The 17,354-nt window shown below is 39.7% G+C and overlaps 1 protein-coding gene across 1 annotated transcript; it reads right to left on the bottom strand.

Moving 5' to 3' along the window:
* Positions 1-139: 139 nt before the first annotated feature.
* On the bottom strand, positions 140-17,127 carry c11.1 (maestro heat like repeat family protein c11.1). The gene is made up of 12 exons (XM_028305061.1): positions 16,941-17,127; positions 16,684-16,861; positions 16,257-16,428; positions 14,162-14,351; positions 10,918-13,756; positions 10,441-10,594; positions 9,093-9,353; positions 7,392-7,606; positions 6,548-6,745; positions 1,744-2,026; positions 1,206-1,443; positions 140-497 (listed from the first exon to the last, which is right to left on the bottom strand). The coding sequence occupies exons 1-12, from the start codon at positions 16,966-16,968 to the stop codon at positions 310-312; spliced, it is 4,944 nt and encodes a 1,647-aa protein (XP_028160862.1). The 5' UTR covers positions 16,969-17,127; the 3' UTR covers positions 140-309.
* Between the last annotated feature and the right edge of the window lie 227 nt (positions 17,128-17,354).

A 17,354-nucleotide genomic window follows, 5' to 3' on the forward strand; every position in this document is an offset into this window, starting at 1 on the left:
CGGGGCAACTCTCCGCTAATCCCCGCTAAATTTTGTCAGTGTGTGCGTGCGCGCCGCATACGTATTGGCGCGCTCACATACAAACCGCGCTCGGGCGTTTCTATGAAGATGACCTACTCATTTGTAATTACTCTGCCCAAAGTAGCCAAAAAGTTCGCAATACGTCTTTGTTACAATTAGAATAAGGTTGTATTATCAAATTTTACACTTTTTGTGTCACGAACTGTTTGACACTGTACCCAACCCAAACTACTTCATCCTCAGCACATACCTTCCACGACTGTACTCCAAGCATATCCTCTCGCCCAGTCATCCGTCTTGAGCCATTACCAGGCTGATATTTGCCAGGGCGAGGGCCGAGTTCTGTCGCACCAGAGGGTTGGAATCCTTGATGAGCTGGAGCAGACGTGTCCGGGCGCTTCTGGTCACGTCCGGGTCTAAGTCCGAGTCTTCGGACGCCTTCTCTCTGATGCGGTATAACTCGGCGTAGAGGAGGCCTGAAAGGTTTGGTTGGATATAACAGCTCAACCTATATAGACACGATCTAAACCCAAATGAATCTGAATAAAGTGTTAGAATTCAATGGCACGATTTTTACTGAGGGGACAATCAATATTCCACAGGCCTTAAGGGGTATAGTTACGACACTGCCTCTACCAGTGAAGGTTGAGATCTCAGGAAGTCTCGAAATCCACGAACAAATTTAGGAGGTGAAAAATCTGAAGAATGTAGGAGTTCCTTTGATAGTTCTCTCATCACTTCTGTGGAGGTTCGTTCTTTCGTTTCAGCCGAAAGACGTCCACTGCTGGACTGTGGAGGTATCATAGTTAATTTATTAAAGGTAGCTGACAGCAGTTAGCAGACACTTGATGGCATCTCTTCAGTAAAAATATCAAATGTTTTTCTGTGTTGAAGCTAAGGATTAAGAAGTAAAGATGGGTGTAGCTTCATCTCCTCCTTAGCACAGTGGAGGTAATTGACAGCCGTCTGCAGACACTTGATGGCATCTCTTTCTGTCAAATACTGCTGTTGAAGGTAAGGAGTAAGACTCACCAAGAAGTAAAGGTGGGTGTGGCTTCATCTCCTCCTTAGCACAGTGAATGTAGTTGACAACCATCTGCACTGACTTGTCTGACACTTGATGGCATCTCTTCAGTCAATAGCTGAATGTTATTCTGCTGAGACTGGCTAGAAGTAAAACTTACCAAGAAGTAAAGGTGGGTGTGGCTTCATCTCTTCCTTAGCACAGTGGAGGTAGTTGACAGCAGTCTGCAGACACTTGGGCACGCTGGATGGCATTTCCTCAGCTAACTGGCGGACCAGTGCTGATAAGAACTCGTCCAGGTATAGACGGCCTTCATCAAGGAGGTGTGTTTGGACCAGGTCGTTTGATTTCTTCACGTTGAACGTTTTGAACACTTGTTTGATTGTGAATTTGCTGGCCTGCAAACGCCAAAAATTTACATATTTAAGGTAAGTTTTTGTCGAAGGCTGGACTGGCAAAAGATTCCTAAACACACATAGAAAGGTCTTTGTGATGTCAAAAGGTCTTTTGCTATGCTTATAACGCTGTAAACGACAGCTTAACAATCATATTTGAACCAAGACAGAAGTGAAGTAATCGTTTAAAGGGAAAATGAGATAACAGTTCAGCTTAGCTCAGTCATCATATTTCTTAGAAAATAGTACTTCTATGGGACTGAAACAGATTTATGAAGATAATCAAGCAAAAAAACATCTTACCCTCACGACAGCAGGGTTGTTATCGCACAAATGCAGCAGGAAGCAAGGCAGGGATGCCATCGACTGCTCTGCCAAGCCTTCCGCGTTGACCCTCCCGGCGATCACTCCGAACAGCCTAATGGATGCCTCCCTAAGCTGGGCGCATTCAGTGTTCATAAACGGCCGGATTTTCTGGGATATAGACAAGAGCTCGCGTTCGAAATCCTTGTCAAGTTTCTCGGTCTCTACTAGAAGCCTGGTTAAGCCTTGTATGGCTGCTAACGGCACGTTATCTGATGGTGATCTGCAAATAACGGTTCAGATCAATTCCTGATATTAAAAGTATTGTGTGCAAAAACTGTTTGCTTGGAACAAGCAAGGGTTGGGAAACTATTGCATCAGTTTGAAAAACTAAACTAAAATATGTCGCCGCCACAATATTAGAAGCATGCGTTGCCCGTGGTCCCACTGCTTAAGTCCCTGTTTAGGGCGACGCAAAAATCATCAATGATCTTACATAGTTGTGAGTAATATGATTTTTTAATCTCTGTTATGCCACTGACATATAAAAAGACCAGTAATACTGAAGAAAAGTAAGACTACCGTCAACGCATGGTTAAAAAGGCGTTAGATTTGCAAGTGTCACGAGTGTTTATAACTAGCTCACTTTCAAATTCAGTTATACTTCAGGAATAGATATCAGGGATGTTATGGATATCCGTAACTGTAACCGAAACTTTCGGATATCCAAAATAAAAAAATATCCGAAACCGTAACCGATTCAAAAGTTTCGGATGTAGGCAGTTTAAATTGTTTTTCATATAGCATTATATGTAAAGTTATAATAGCCTAATTATTACCTTTATAATGCCATCTACATAATATCAATTTTTATTTTTTTATTACTTTTTATTCGATGTAAAGTGTGTGGCCATAATTGAACCATGTTGGACAACTATTGCAAATTGCATTCTAAAGCACAGATATCCGTAACCGTAACCGAAACTTTCGGATATCCGAAATAAAAAATATCCGTAACCGTAACCGAAACCGGTATAATATTATTCCTATATCCGTAACCGTATCCATAACTGAAACTACATATCCATAACATCCCTAATAGATATTAAAAGGAAAAAGGTAAGTAGAATCTCTTCAAGAACATGGCTGGTAGAACAAGGTGTCACGGCAGTCATATTTAATGGTCGCGTATTGTGCCAAGCCAGACGTTTACCACACGAAATGTTGCTGGTGTTGTACAATTACTACGCGGAATGTAGCTGGTACGTGCTGTAGGATTGTGGTTTTCTTCTAGAATACCAAATATGCGTGCCTAAAGTCGTGAGCGATAGCGTTGCTATAGAAACACCAGTTTTACCTTAACCTGGCACGGGACCGATACGCGTACGGTTCCGATAAGTCTGGTCTAGTTTGAACAAAATAAAAATCATTATAATAATAATAAGTATATAGTATATACGACTCCAACTCCGCAATCAACTCTGAACACGTAACTCACTTGGCATGAGCCCGTGAGTTAACGTTATACCGAAGAACTTATGGATTTCGAGTAAAAAAAAGCATAAGTATAAAAAACTTCTTTAATAAAATTTATCAAATAATAACGTAACTCGAAAAGTTTAAAACTATCAAATATCGCGGAACATGGGAATGATTCGGGTGCCTGGGTGGCTCTAGTTAGATTTTAGCTCTAGGGTTCCACTTGACACTCTATAAAGACCTGTGTAAAGTTGTCTCTAGTCATGAGATGTCCGTCTGTGACGCGATCTCTTGCTCTTGAAACCATCGTGGGCTCATTTACTAGAATCTTCTCTCTAGAATAATCTTTCAAAGTCAAAGTCAAAGTCAAAATTTCTTTATTTGTTTGGACTAATAAATAGTTCTTACAAATCGTCATTTTGCTCTTAAGGAGCCTCTACATGTCTCATAATCTTTTTACCCTACCAGCGCTTCGAGACCAACATTTGGCAAGTGCTGAGAAGAAGCGCCGCAACAAACTCAGTCACCACTGTCTGCCGGTTAATATAAATAAATAGAAATAGTAGTAGTAGGTACATTCGATTCAGGAGCAGTTCACTGAAATTTACCATGCATTCTTGTATGGTGTATCTTATAAGAATGGGTATACAAGATTGCGTGGTATATTAAACAAGGTAGTGACGTGCTAATATCTAGACTTACATATTAAGATACTAGTAGAAATGACTCGCATACATAAATTTGAATAACTTGGATTGACCAGTCCCCGAAAGCAGCGCCTGTTCACAGACATGACGAGTGAACCAGCCATCGCTTCACTCGACCATATTAGAGGGAATGTAACGACCCGCCTCACTACGCCACCACCCCAGAGACATTTTAGTGAGAATGACAATTCCAAGTTATCTCTTTAAAAAAAAAAACTAATAATAAAGCTAAGTAACAGTCCAGATTGAGAAGCATGACACTATAACATTTGAGAAATTATTATGAGTTTATACATTACTTTTCATTTTAATTCTTTTTAGTGCGAGCATGAGAGGACCATAATCCTACTCCCAGGATGACTTATCATTAAGAAAATCTCGAGTTGTATAATAGGCTTTTTTAAGCATGTGATCTTTAACTATATCTTTAAATTTATTATACGGTAGCTCTTTATATTTATCAGGGACTTTGTTATAAAAATGGATACCTTGTCCCATAAAAGTGGCAAACACTTTATTAAGTCTAAAAGCGGGTATAGCCAATTTATTTTTATTTCTAGTGTTAATTTGGTGAATATCACTTTTCTTTTTGAATTCAGTAATATTTTTTTGAATAAATAGAATACAGTTTAAGATGTATTGTGAAGCGGCCGTGAGAATGCCAATTTCTTTAAACAATTCTCTAAGGGATGCTCTTGCTTTCATTTTATACAAGTATCTTATCGCACGTTTTTGCAAAATAAATATTGTTTCAAAATCTGCAGCTTTGCCCCATAGCATGATTCCATATGACATTAGGCTATGAAAGTAGCTAAAGTAGACTAAGCGAGCTGTTGAAACATCGGTTAATGACCGTATCCTTTTTATTGCAAAAGCCGCTGAGCTGAGCTTTCCCGCCAGAGTTTCTATATGGGGGCCCCACTGGAGTTTTGAATCCAGGGTAATTCCCAGAAATACAGTAGAGTCTACCAGATCGATTGCATTATTATTAAGTTCTATTTGAGTACTAACTGTTTTTACGTTAGGCAAAGAGAATTTTATACATTTTGTTTTCTTTGCATTGAGTTGTAAATTATTTGTAGTGAACCAACTTAAAACTCTTGTTAGTGCATTATTTACATCGTCAAAGTTATTTTTACTTCTATCGATATTAAAAATCAAAGATGTGTCATCAGCAAATAACACGATTTCGCAAGAGTCCTTAACAAAATATGGTAGATCATTAATGTATATAAGAAACAAGAATGGACCCAGAATGGACCCCTGCGGAACTCCCATTTTCACAGGTGACCCAGAAGACAAAACACCATTTATGTCAACTTTTTGAACTCTAAAGTTTAAATAGGATTGTATTAAATCCAAAGCCGAGTCCTTTACCCCATAATAGTGCAGTTTGCGAATTAGCGTTTGATGTTCTACGCAGTCAAAAGCTTTTGAGAGATCACAGAAGACCCCTAGTGCATTTTGAGAATTCTCCCAAGCCTCGAAGATATGTTTAAGTAGTGCAACCCCTGCATCGGTGGTGGAACGACCCTTGGTGAAACCATATTGTTCACTATGAAACAGTTTATTAGAGCCAAAGTGAATCATAAGTTGCTCCTGTATGATTTTTTCAAAAATCTTGCTCAGAGCGGGCAAGATAGAAATGGGTCTATAATTGCCAGGGTCGGTTTTGCTACCAGACTTAAATAATGGCATTAGTCTACTATGTTTCATGAGGTCGGGGAAGATTCCCTTCTCTATGCAATTATTGAATATTATCGCTAACTGTGGGGAAATTATATCAATAATGTGTTTGACTATCTTGACAGAGATGCCCCAGATATCAGTTGTACTCTTTACGTTTAAAAGATTAAAAGTTTTAGTGATATCTAATGGAGTAATATGTTGAAAAAGAGCATCTGGGTCTCCCTGCACATACGGGACTAAATGCAATTTATTTTCAAGATTATTTTTAAAACGTTCTAGACGACTGATGGTTACAGGTCTACATACGGCATTTTTTTTACTTTCATTATTCAAATTATTACAAATAAATAAATTTGATAAGGAACCTATCTTTTTAGCGGAATCTTCTTGGTGTTACCAGGCCTGTTCATCTCCGCGAGTTTACATCGAAAACAAAACATGCACGATGGCCCACTTACAGGATACTATTCGACAAGGCCTCACATACGAGCGAATATTGACTCACGCACGCGTATTCTTGTGTATGATGGAAGAAAATAAAGAAAATGGTGTACTAAACACTGTGCAGTATTTAACTGCCTAAAAAATAATAAAAACACAGAATGTACTTTTTTAAGTTGCCTCAAGACACTGAGAGGTAAATAAGTAGTTAATATTATTCATGATAATTCATGCTAAATCATGTATTTCCACCGCCATTTTCCGCAGTTTGGCACCTCACGTCACATCATTTTACCGAAGTCAGCCCTTTAGCTTCGGCGCAGTGCTGATCACTGACGTTTGTCAACAAAATGGTGCTTGACTCTTGAGACAGGCTAAATTACACCATATTGTTAATGAAATGACATTGAGCATACATTTTTTTAAAGACCTTCGCGAAGTAAAACTTCTGTACGTAGTACTTATTATTATTCTGTGGTGTTACTTACTGAGTGTGCGGTGCGTCGACTCCTTGGCTTAGGGCTGCTAAAGCGGGCGGGAGGGCAATGGCGCGATGAGAGTTCGAGAGACGGGCTACGTTAGCAGCCCCGCGGAGGCAAACTGCCCTCACGCGAGGATGCTCATCCTTCCAGCCGGTGTTCAGAGTGGCTAAGACGGTCTCTATGAGAACTGGGTTGTTGTTGCATCTGTAAAGGAGTTGGTAATATGCTTTTAAGCCCCTTCTTTGTGATTTATTATCAAAAAGATGAACTAATCTTAAAATTAAACTCAACTTTAACTGATTCTAAACTCTTCTGGGTTTAGGATAGACGAAACAAAATACACTCAACAACACTATTAAACCCCGGGACTCCTCAGGGCTCAACTCAGCTTTTCCGTTGAATTTCCCTTAGTTTAGTTTCATTTACGGCTTCTATCCTATCTAATAACAGCGGAGAGAACGAAAAGTGGTATCAGATAAAATAAGAGATAAGAAAAACTTCATTTGACACAAAAAACTAATTAAAAAGAACAAAGAGATTTAAAACACGTTAATTTTGTGCCAAAAAGGCGCCCGCTCAGCATTTCAGACTAGTCCCATCTCCATCTTAACATCCATTATGAATTATTTTATACATTAGGGCGGCTACACACGTAGACCCGAACTTTGGTTCCAACGCCACTAATCCAACGTGGAGATCCAAACCAGACGTGCTACGTGCTCACAGACCAGACTATAGTATTGTGAGATCAGGTATTTTCTAGATCCACATGTTGGAAAAACGCCGTTGGATTTGGGACCAATATTGGAGCCAACGTGTAGAGCTGGGTTCTATGTATAAACAAACTCACCTATAGTTCAGTAGATCAGCCAACAGCGCAAGCGCAGCGCATCTTTGAGGGGGTAGCGGCGATCGCGCGTAGGTCGCAATCTTTGAGACTACCCTCGCCAAGTGTTGGGGGCATTCCCTGCTCAGGGAACCCCCTAAGATAGGAGCCAGTTCGAGGAGTGTGGTGGAAGAGTCGCCGTGCTCGATGCTCAGGCAGAGCGAACAAGCTTCCTTCACCTGAATGGGATGAGTTTCTTGATGTATTGATTGGTTGAGAATTGAATGAAATAAAAGAGAGAAAGCTTCTAAGCTAAGTGGACCATATTTGGGTAGGAAACAGAAAATTTAAATGTTCAATCTATCTATAAAGACATTTCTAAAATTAAAGTTTTTCACTAACTTTCTGACTTATTTTTCTTTTTATTGATTGGTTCTTACTTTAAAAGTTTACAGAACTCATTGTTTATTATTTAAAATAAAAGAAGCTTTGTCTCCGTTCGTTTTTATATTCATGTAGATATTTAACTCCTATGAAATGATATCTCAAGAGGGCATGAAGGATTTCTTTCTCAATATGTACTGTTTCATTCAAGACAATAATATTCAAAGCTAGATTGCGAAGCATATCAAACGAAACATGTTAAAACCAACCTCATATCGTACGCAATAAGAACTACTTTTGCATTGCAACTGTTACGCTTGATATGCTGTCATGTACTTTTAAGTCTAGTTATAATAAAGTAAACATCCAAGGAAATTTCAGGGCCATAGAGCAAACTCTTCAAATGTATAATGTTCGAAAGGAAAGCAGAAAAAATTAACTAAATGACACAAGATCGGATTCATGCAAAATGTAATTTGTTAAAAACCAAATTCATTCAAATGCATCGCTGAATTGTCCAAGGGAACGAAAATGCGAAGCAATAGGAAAATGGAATGATTTTAGTTGTCTAAACACCGTACAATAAGATGGCTTACAAATTGATTGTTCTCGTCCATTTTGCTGCCATCCTGATGATAAATAATTTTGTCAAGTGTTTGGAAGTTTAAACCGTATTTCAAGAGGAAGAAGTGTAACATTTGTTTGTATGTACAAGAAACATATTGGTATAATGGCTCCTAGACTATAATCATCATTTCAGCCTATGGCAGTCTACTAATGGACGTAGTCCTAAGATATCACAAAGCACGATCTCCCGCTTTTGTCATCCAGAAATGCAAATTTTGTTGAGGTCGTCGGTCCATCGAGCAGATACTACATTTGACGAGATATGGCCTCTATAGCAACGAGGTTATTAGGTGGAAGGCCAAATAGAAACTGTTCTAAAATGTGGAAAGTGTCAATCGGTAATATTTACTGGAGAACTGCCGAAAATTGGAATTAAACGGTTGCTCGATTAAAGCCTGGTCCGTGAGCACGTAGAATCCCGTCCAATGACCCCAAGCTGCCCATCCTTGTCGCTCGCACGTAATTATGTTGCTGTCGCGCTCGCACACTCACTGCGGGCGCCCGTCGCACAGTCGCGACAGCAACATAATTACGCGCGAGCGATAAGGATGGGTAGCTTGGGGTCATTGGACGGGATTCTACGTGCTCCCGGACCAGGCTTTAGACACCTATCTTGGTGCGAATATAGCCATTATGTGGGCACATGATCTGCTAGGGTGCTTTACAATATTCAACTTTATTCCGTCACTTATTAGGTCGACAACAAAAACTCACCTTATAACAATTAGCCCTCTCCAAAAACGCGTTGAAAGTGTTCACAGTGATCTTGGCCGGAGACATCTTTATGGAGTCCCTGTTAGGAACAAAACCGAGCCTCTCTTGCGCGCGGTTGACTGGTAGAGAATACGCGGGCGGTTCCGCTTCTATGTAGCAGGCTAGTGTTGTGTAGAGCACGGAGAAAAGGTCTGCAAACTTGGCCACACATGTCTCGTTCATGGTCTGCTCTTGCAACATTTCTCCTAAGGCACTTATTAGCTGAAACAAAAGGTACATTTTATGATAGGGGTGGCCAAACTTTTGACCTGTGAGGTCTACTTATGCTCGAAAATATCTCTTGCGGTCGACTGCAAGGTACAGTTTAGAGAAGTGAAATAAATCATTTTTCATTTTCAACCATTCTGTTCAGTTTTACTATCGTGGGCTACCAAACTCGGCTTCGCGGTCGACCGGTAGACCGACCTCTTAGCCATCACTGTTTTATGCTATGCCTTATTTGAATAATTGGTATATTACGTTAGCTAATCGACTCGGGTCAAGAAAGATCTTTATTTCAAGTTACTCCTTCTCGATTTTGCCTTTTGTTCTAAAATCGATAACGGACTTGGGTTCTGGACTCAAAATCCTAGAAGAATTCTGTATTCGAACTTCTACACTCGAGTCAACATTCGAATACCAAACACAGAACTCGAGTACGGGTTCAAATCGCAGAATCGAGTAATTGCATGATTCGAATAAACCGACTCGTGACGACTTGATCCACCAAAACTCGCTCGCATGAATTTTGAATTTTACAGTTGCGTTTCACCGTGTGTTCTGGAACACACGGTGAAACGCAACTGCAACGAAACCCTTTTGAAATTATTGATTAGAAACCAGTTTCAACCATTTTCTACACACGCTGCATGTGCATGTGGATTNTTTAAACTTCATCGCAATGTTTTAACATATTTTAAGTAAAACTTCCTCGATTTTTGTTAAGATTGAAGCAAGGATCACTCAATCCACATGCACATACACGCTGCAACCACAATCATAGTGTACCGCCCCGGGTGCCAACCCATGCTACGCCGCCACTGTGTGTGGTCTCTCAACAGACGCTATGGTAGAAACTTAGATGCAACTCAAAAGTAACTAGAAGTTGCAGTATCGTTGCAGTTGCGTTTCACCGTGTGTTCTGGGCCTTACAGTACAGAGTTTATAGTGCGCGTGTCCCCCTTTCCAACATCAGTATAACTATCCTATGTTTTACCCGGATTTCAACGTATCACCAGGTTTCACCAGCAGGAGTACCACGCATCTATGAATGAGGATCGCACCGTAGATAATGTGACGTAATACTCACAGTCAAGGGCTGGAGCGCGGCTATATGGTTGTCAGTTATATGGTAAGGGTCCTCGTACAGCTCTACTGACGTCATCAGCCGTAAGAAGTTGTCCACGATCGCTCCAGACAACGCTTCGTCGCGCGCCAGGTATCGCCAACAGGAAACCACGCATCTACGAATGGAAGAAATGGTGTTATCCCACTAAAACAGATACATGTTCAGATGAGACCAGACGGTTCGCACTGTCAAAAGTTATCAGATTTCATGTAGAGCCAAGCTTCAAGAAAATGCTCCAATTCCTACTGGTTATAGTAACCTTTAGCAATAACCTATACACAACAACTGAGAATAAAACTCTTTCCAATTCACATGAAATTTTAGGACTCACAAGTTCATGGCAAATAACTCTTTCGGCGAAGTCCTGGGGTAAAGCAAACGAAAGGTCGAGGGTCTGAGTCATCACAATATTTCATGTTTGAGTTATAAAGAACTTACGGTTTCAAAGGAATCCTCTGCGCCAACAGCACGGCCGTCACCGCATTCGAATGATGACGCGTCAGTGACGTCAGCGGCTTCATCAAGCGCTGCTGCGCTTCCTCACCCACTGAATCCATAGTATTCAGCATCACTTCAATTATCCTCTCGATAGTCTGGTACAAGTCCTGCCCCTTCTTCACGAAGAAAGCGTCCAGCACTGCGCTTATCCCTACACTCCTGAACTCCTGGTCATCGTAACCTTCCAACAGGCTCTCCACAAACTGCATCGTATGATGATGAGGAATCTTCATCGATATCGCATTGCATAAGGCAACACAGTAATCAACAATCATGTTTATGTCATTTGTCAGCACATTATTCTGAAGATTCGCCAGATCAGCCATGCACTCGTCATCCGGCTCGATAGTATGCCCCTCATACAAATCCTGGATTTGTATCACGAGTTTAATGCAATCTATCGTTGTGAGCCTCACCGCGAAATTGGTATCCGCAACTCCTGGAACGACCAAACCCAACAAGTAGCCCATCTGACCAAATTTGCTGGGAGTTTCGTAGTTCAGTTTGACGTTTTTGATATACGTGTCGAATATCACTTGCAGAATCAACACCGATGCAGTTCGGATCTCATCGTTTTCGTGACGTAGCCACTCTATCAGCAAACCGATCAGATCGTCTATCGTGCTCAGGCAGGTCGACTGGAGTATCAGCTCCCTAATCAGATGGTGAAGTAAAGTCAAGCTGTCGTTTAGGGTTTTGGCAAGACGATCGTTTTTGTCGCCATTCCCTTCGACTTCGTATTTCCTTTTGAATGAGGACAATTCCTCAAAAATGCTACTGAACAGCACCCTAAGGATCGTGTTTCTCTCCTCAGGCAGGATACCCTTTTGTAACTTCGTTAGACTCTTCGAAGCTTTTACGACAATCGGATACAGCTCCACGTTGCGTCTGTCCAAATTCGGATTGTAAATCTGTTCAAGAACAGCATTCAGGAGTTGCCAGCGATTCCTGAGAGCCACATTGTGGTGGGCTGCAGGATACAACGCCTTGCTAATTTGGTAAAGGGTGGTGACACTTGCTTTGCACAAATCAAAGGGAGGGTTGGTCTTCAAAATTTCGAATAAAATTGATGTAACGTTATCACCTAACCTCGCCAAAACGTGCACATCCAAGCAGTTTTCAGCTACTTTTCCGTAGCAAGTGATCACTGCGTATTTTACAGAGCTAAGCTCCACTTCGCTCTTAGAATTTCTAGATGATAAAAAGTTAAGGATTTTATTGCCTCTCTTCGATTCGTTCTCCTTATAAGTGGCATCGAGTTCGTTGAGAACAAACTCGCCATGTTGTCTGGAAGCTATTCCTATCGCTTTGCTGACGTAGTCGACGCTTTCCATCGGAATGGATTTAAGGGCGAAGAGAATAATCTTCAAAACGTTTTCTATCACGGCAGCGTTAGTCATATGGCACGTTAATATGGCCAGATATTGTAAAGACATTCCCTTGATAATTGGCGACTGCTTTTTGGACAGAACTTGTTGCGTTATCAAAGCGGCTATGTTCTCCACCCATTTGTTATTGTTCACATTCTCTATAGCTGATTCTAAGAGGTCTATAAGCATACTATGCCACTGTTCCGTGGATTCGCTTTTATCGACAAACTTCAGAAGTCTTTGAATCTCAACAGTCCAGGAGTTTTTCAAATTCTTATGGACATCTCCTGAATATTCTTCAAGGAATATGAGCAAATTCTTGTTTCGTTCTATTTGTTCAGGGTCTGCTATGTGAGTTATGCATCTTGTGAAGACTTGGTCGGGGGTGTACCTCAAATCTTTTAGTGTTTCTTTCTGATCATCTTCACCAGCGTCAGAATTGTTTTGTAGCAGCGATGTCAGGCATTGGCTAACAGTCGACATGGACGAGGTAAAGTCATCAACGGTAAGTGCAGCCAGGAGTAAACTTCTCAATTGTGTGCGAACACTCGTCACGGTGTTACACATGAGAATAAGGGAACTTTTGTACGTATTGTGCAAATCCTCGATTTCATTCTTCGGCACATTCGGAGGGCCTTCACAGCCGCAGTGTTTTATGATGAACTCAACCATAATGAAATCTTCGGCAGATGTAATGCAGTTTCTGTAGACCAAACCGACGATGGCCTTTACGAGCAATTTTTTCATTTTCAAGCCCTGCTCCATTGCCGTCATGACCTTTAATATGGCGATGAACTTGACGGCATAATTTTCTACAAAAACTTGGGACGACGTCGTCAAGTGGGTCAAGATGATAACTGCTTTCATCCGGTCTTTTTCTTGGTTGTTCTTGCACTGGTGGAGAAGACTCTCAATGGTTTGGTCAGGAAACTGCCCTGCCATATGATCGAAGCAGCGTAATACTTCGAAATGGTTTTTCACCGTATGCGGCTGATCGTAATCTGGCTCTACTAGGATCAAATTGAAGAGGACGTGGTTGATTGAGTTTATTACGCTGTCGTTTAAGCTCAGTTTGGGGTTGAGAGGCGATGGCGACAGTAGGTACGAGATACATTGACTGATGTAGTAGGCGTTTATAGTTGGCTTGCGGTACAAAGACAGCAATGAGAGGACAAATTTGTTAACCGTCTCGTTGAATTGCCTTTCGGGTATGAGTCTAGTGATGGGACCTAGTGCTTCGAGAACCGCCTCTGACACCTTCGGCTCGTTCGAGGGCAGCCACTGGTTGTACAACACGTCGAAGATTATAGAGAACTCTGTGACAAAATTGTCTTTGATCGATGTTATGTTGTCGTTTTCGACGTTATCGCCGATCTGTTCCGAGACCGCAACTGCGAAGTGGCCGAAAGCTGTGAATGCAAAAGAACTTAGTCAAATACTTAACAACATTCGTCTATTGATGCCAGATGGGGAACACAAATGATAATGTAAGGAAAAGCAATGTCTGGTCAAACATCATAATATAAATTATTAAACATGAGTCAATTTTATTTTCCAATAAGAAAGACGAGGCACGCTAACCTGTTGTTAGTTGGTTGAGCGACCGAGTGTTGCCAACATAATATTGTGCACATTATACAGATGAAATAGAGTTCAAAATTAATTTTCAAAAAAATGTTTCTCAGAGTCAGAGTTTAAAACCAAGGCAGTGGGAATATACTTAGTTACCACCTCATTTTTAGCCTTATTCCCTTGTCTTTGGCCAAAAACAATTACATTTTGTAGTATTTTTTGTGACTTAGCCTACTACTTACCGTAAGCGAAGGCCTGTTTCACAGCGTCGTGTCGGACCAGCGGCAGGAGTGGCAGCATTTTGCCCAGGACCTCCTTGACGTGAGGCACTACTGCGTAGGTGTTGACCGCGGCTAAGGTGCCGAGGGTTCGAGCGATGGTGTAGTGCGGGACCGACGCTGGGGTCAGCTGGTTAATTAGTAGACGGAGTACCTGGGAAGGTGGAATGTGATTCATGACGTCACTTTTTCTTCTGCTTCGCTTTATCACGCTACGCGCGGTCGGCTTTCCCAATCATGCGCCGGCATTTAGAACGAGAACCGCTACCAACACTTCTTCACAATCCACCATAGCATGTAATTAGCTTAAGACTGTCATTCCGTTTTTTGTAAATCTGTCTTGCTTAAATAAAGATTTTATTATTATTATTATTTGATTCTATTTTGTTTTTGGAGTCCCTATACTTTTATGTCCTTTTGGAAAACATTTATGACGTCACTGTGCTGTGTAAAATTAAATACAAGCCCATCATGCTGTGTAGTGTTTATTTGTGGCATAAACTTTGTGTTAAGTATGTAAAACTAATGTACGATACCCTGAGCACAAATGACTTACATAATTATACAGAGTGTTAGGTAAATGGGTATATGAGCCGACACTAGACCATGTTAACATGGTCATATAAATGGTATGGTGAATTCAGAAAATTGATATCTTCATTTTAATTATTTTAATTTTCATACAAATCGGATTTTATAAAATTTATTTTGTATTAAAATTAAAAAAATCAAAATGATGATATCAAATTTCTGACTTCACCATACCATTTATATGACCATGNAATTGATATCTTCATTTTAATTATTTTAATTTTCATACAAATCGGATTTTATAAAATTTATTTTGTATTAAAATTAAAAAAATCAAAATGATGATATCAAATTTCTGACTTCACCATACCATTTATATGACCATGTTAACATGGGCTAGTGTCGGCTCATATACCCATTTACCTAACACCCTGTATAGTAATCGTATTCTTACGTAGCTTTACGGTATGAGCGTACGGGTGACTTTTGTCACCGTGACAGTATGTCTCTCTTTTTCTCTTTATGAAGGTGTAAAAGAAACAGACATATTTACCCAGTATTGCACTCAACAAAGTTTATTTTCTCCATTTGCCATGAGATTCTGGTAACTACACCTATAAGTACTTCAATTCTTATTATTCACAAACATGATAATGTTTTCATTTGGTATGTAAGTAGAGTATGTAAACAAAATAGTTAAAAGGAAAACATCAAAACTGAAAACAGTTTCCCATTATATTCCAATAGGATTTATTAATTGCAAATATTACTTGCACCTTGAAATACTATTTATAGCATGTTATTGATTACAATTATACTAAATCATGTGTAACTCAGGAGAACAAAGAGTGATAAATCTGTCACATGTAACATAATATCTGGTCTGCGAACATGAATCACAATTCAAACTCTTTGGATAACCAATAAACTAAAGTGATTTTAAAACAGAATCAATATTAATTTCCCATAAAAACATTCACATGCACATGTTGAAACAACTATGCTCTTATATGAATGTTTTTTCCAGCCACAACATGTTATTTGTTTACATCAAATTTCAAAATTCTAAAATAGAAGAGTAAAATTAGTAAATTACAATAATATAGTACAAATGTAATAAATCATAAGCCAGGATATAAATCAAAGATATTATTATAATATGTATATTTGTATAACTAAAATAAACACAAGAGGCAGGCAAAAGCTAAAGGCAGAAGGCTCTTTGTCTAATCATAAGTATAATCTAATTAGAAGAAATGTATGAATAAACAATGAATATGGTGGTAGCTGTTTCAATAGGAGCTCAGTTTATCATAATTACTTTTACTTGATTGTCATCTCTCAATTTAAAAGAAAAGTCATCAACATTATCATCATCATTGCAGCCATAGGAAGTCCACTGCTGAACATAGGCCTCCCCCAATGATTTCCATGTAGATCGGTTGGTAGTGGCCTGGATCCAGCGCCTTCCTGCTACCTTTATGATATTGTCGGTCCACCAAAAGAAAAATGTTAAACTTTAACGTACCAAGTCCAAATGTTCATGTCCAACCGCGACCAGCACTGAAGACGCTCCTATCTGGACTATTGGTTCGTACTGCGGGTTCTCGGTCATGGCCCGAAGCATGGAGTTCACCAGCAACGTTGCCGTTGTGTTCTCCAGCTTCTTCACCTGGTTGACGCATGTTTGTTCCAGTACTCTGCAATGGTGGTTCGTATTATTAATATTTTTTATGAGGGTAGTAGTAAGTATAGCAAGTTATTTTTGGTAATACTTTTTAATGTAATCGTTTTTGTGCCTTTTAGTTCAACAGTATCATTAGATAGATAAAGGAAGTATAATTGCGAAATTTGTGATAAAATATGCTGAATCATTCTGGAAGCTAGAGTAAAGTAATTAACAATGCATAGATTAAGAATTTTGGTAATTTAATGATAAGGATGAATTTACTTACTTTATAATATTACCCAGCTGTGAAGTGTTCACCTTGATTGTGTTCTTGTAGAATTCACAGAATATTTCTATCACCTCATTGGGATACGAGTTCGCGACCTTGGTCAAGGACTTGATAACTACATTATTGACTGAATTATCACTATCGCTAGCAGCATTTATTAGCACAGTCACAGTTTCTGTAAGTAAATATGTTTACGATGAATCATTGGAAACCATACAAATTCAGAAAAAAACATGTTATCTTTTACGTCTTACCTTTTAAGGTATCAGCTTTCGAAGACATTTTAAGATTCACATAGATTTTGCCTAAAAGAACTGCGCATGAATATTCATTAGTAAAGTTTTCCACTCGAGACTGATTTAAAGAAGATATTGCAAAAGTGCGACAACCAAGAATCGACAACCAAAACAACAATACGGTGACGTTTTGTGACCACAGATTAGAGAGTATGTTGTGACAACCAACACTAAATGACAGTCAGATATTTGACAGTGACAACTAAGAGTGTTCCATTATCGTAAATAAATGATAAAATTGTAATCAATTTTGCAAAGAAAGGAGGCTCATAGTCATAGCCAGCAGTGGAATGTAAAGAAAGGGATGTTGATGATGATGATGCAATGCAATGATCGTTGAAAGTTTCTGCGAGAAAGGCCCCTATTGCCAAG

Source organism: Ostrinia furnacalis, unplaced genomic scaffold (assembly GCF_004193835.3).
Source record: "Ostrinia furnacalis isolate ACB-3 unplaced genomic scaffold, ASM419383v2 OfSCF1635, whole genome shotgun sequence".
Classification (NCBI taxonomy): domain Eukaryota; kingdom Metazoa; phylum Arthropoda; class Insecta; order Lepidoptera; family Crambidae; genus Ostrinia; species Ostrinia furnacalis.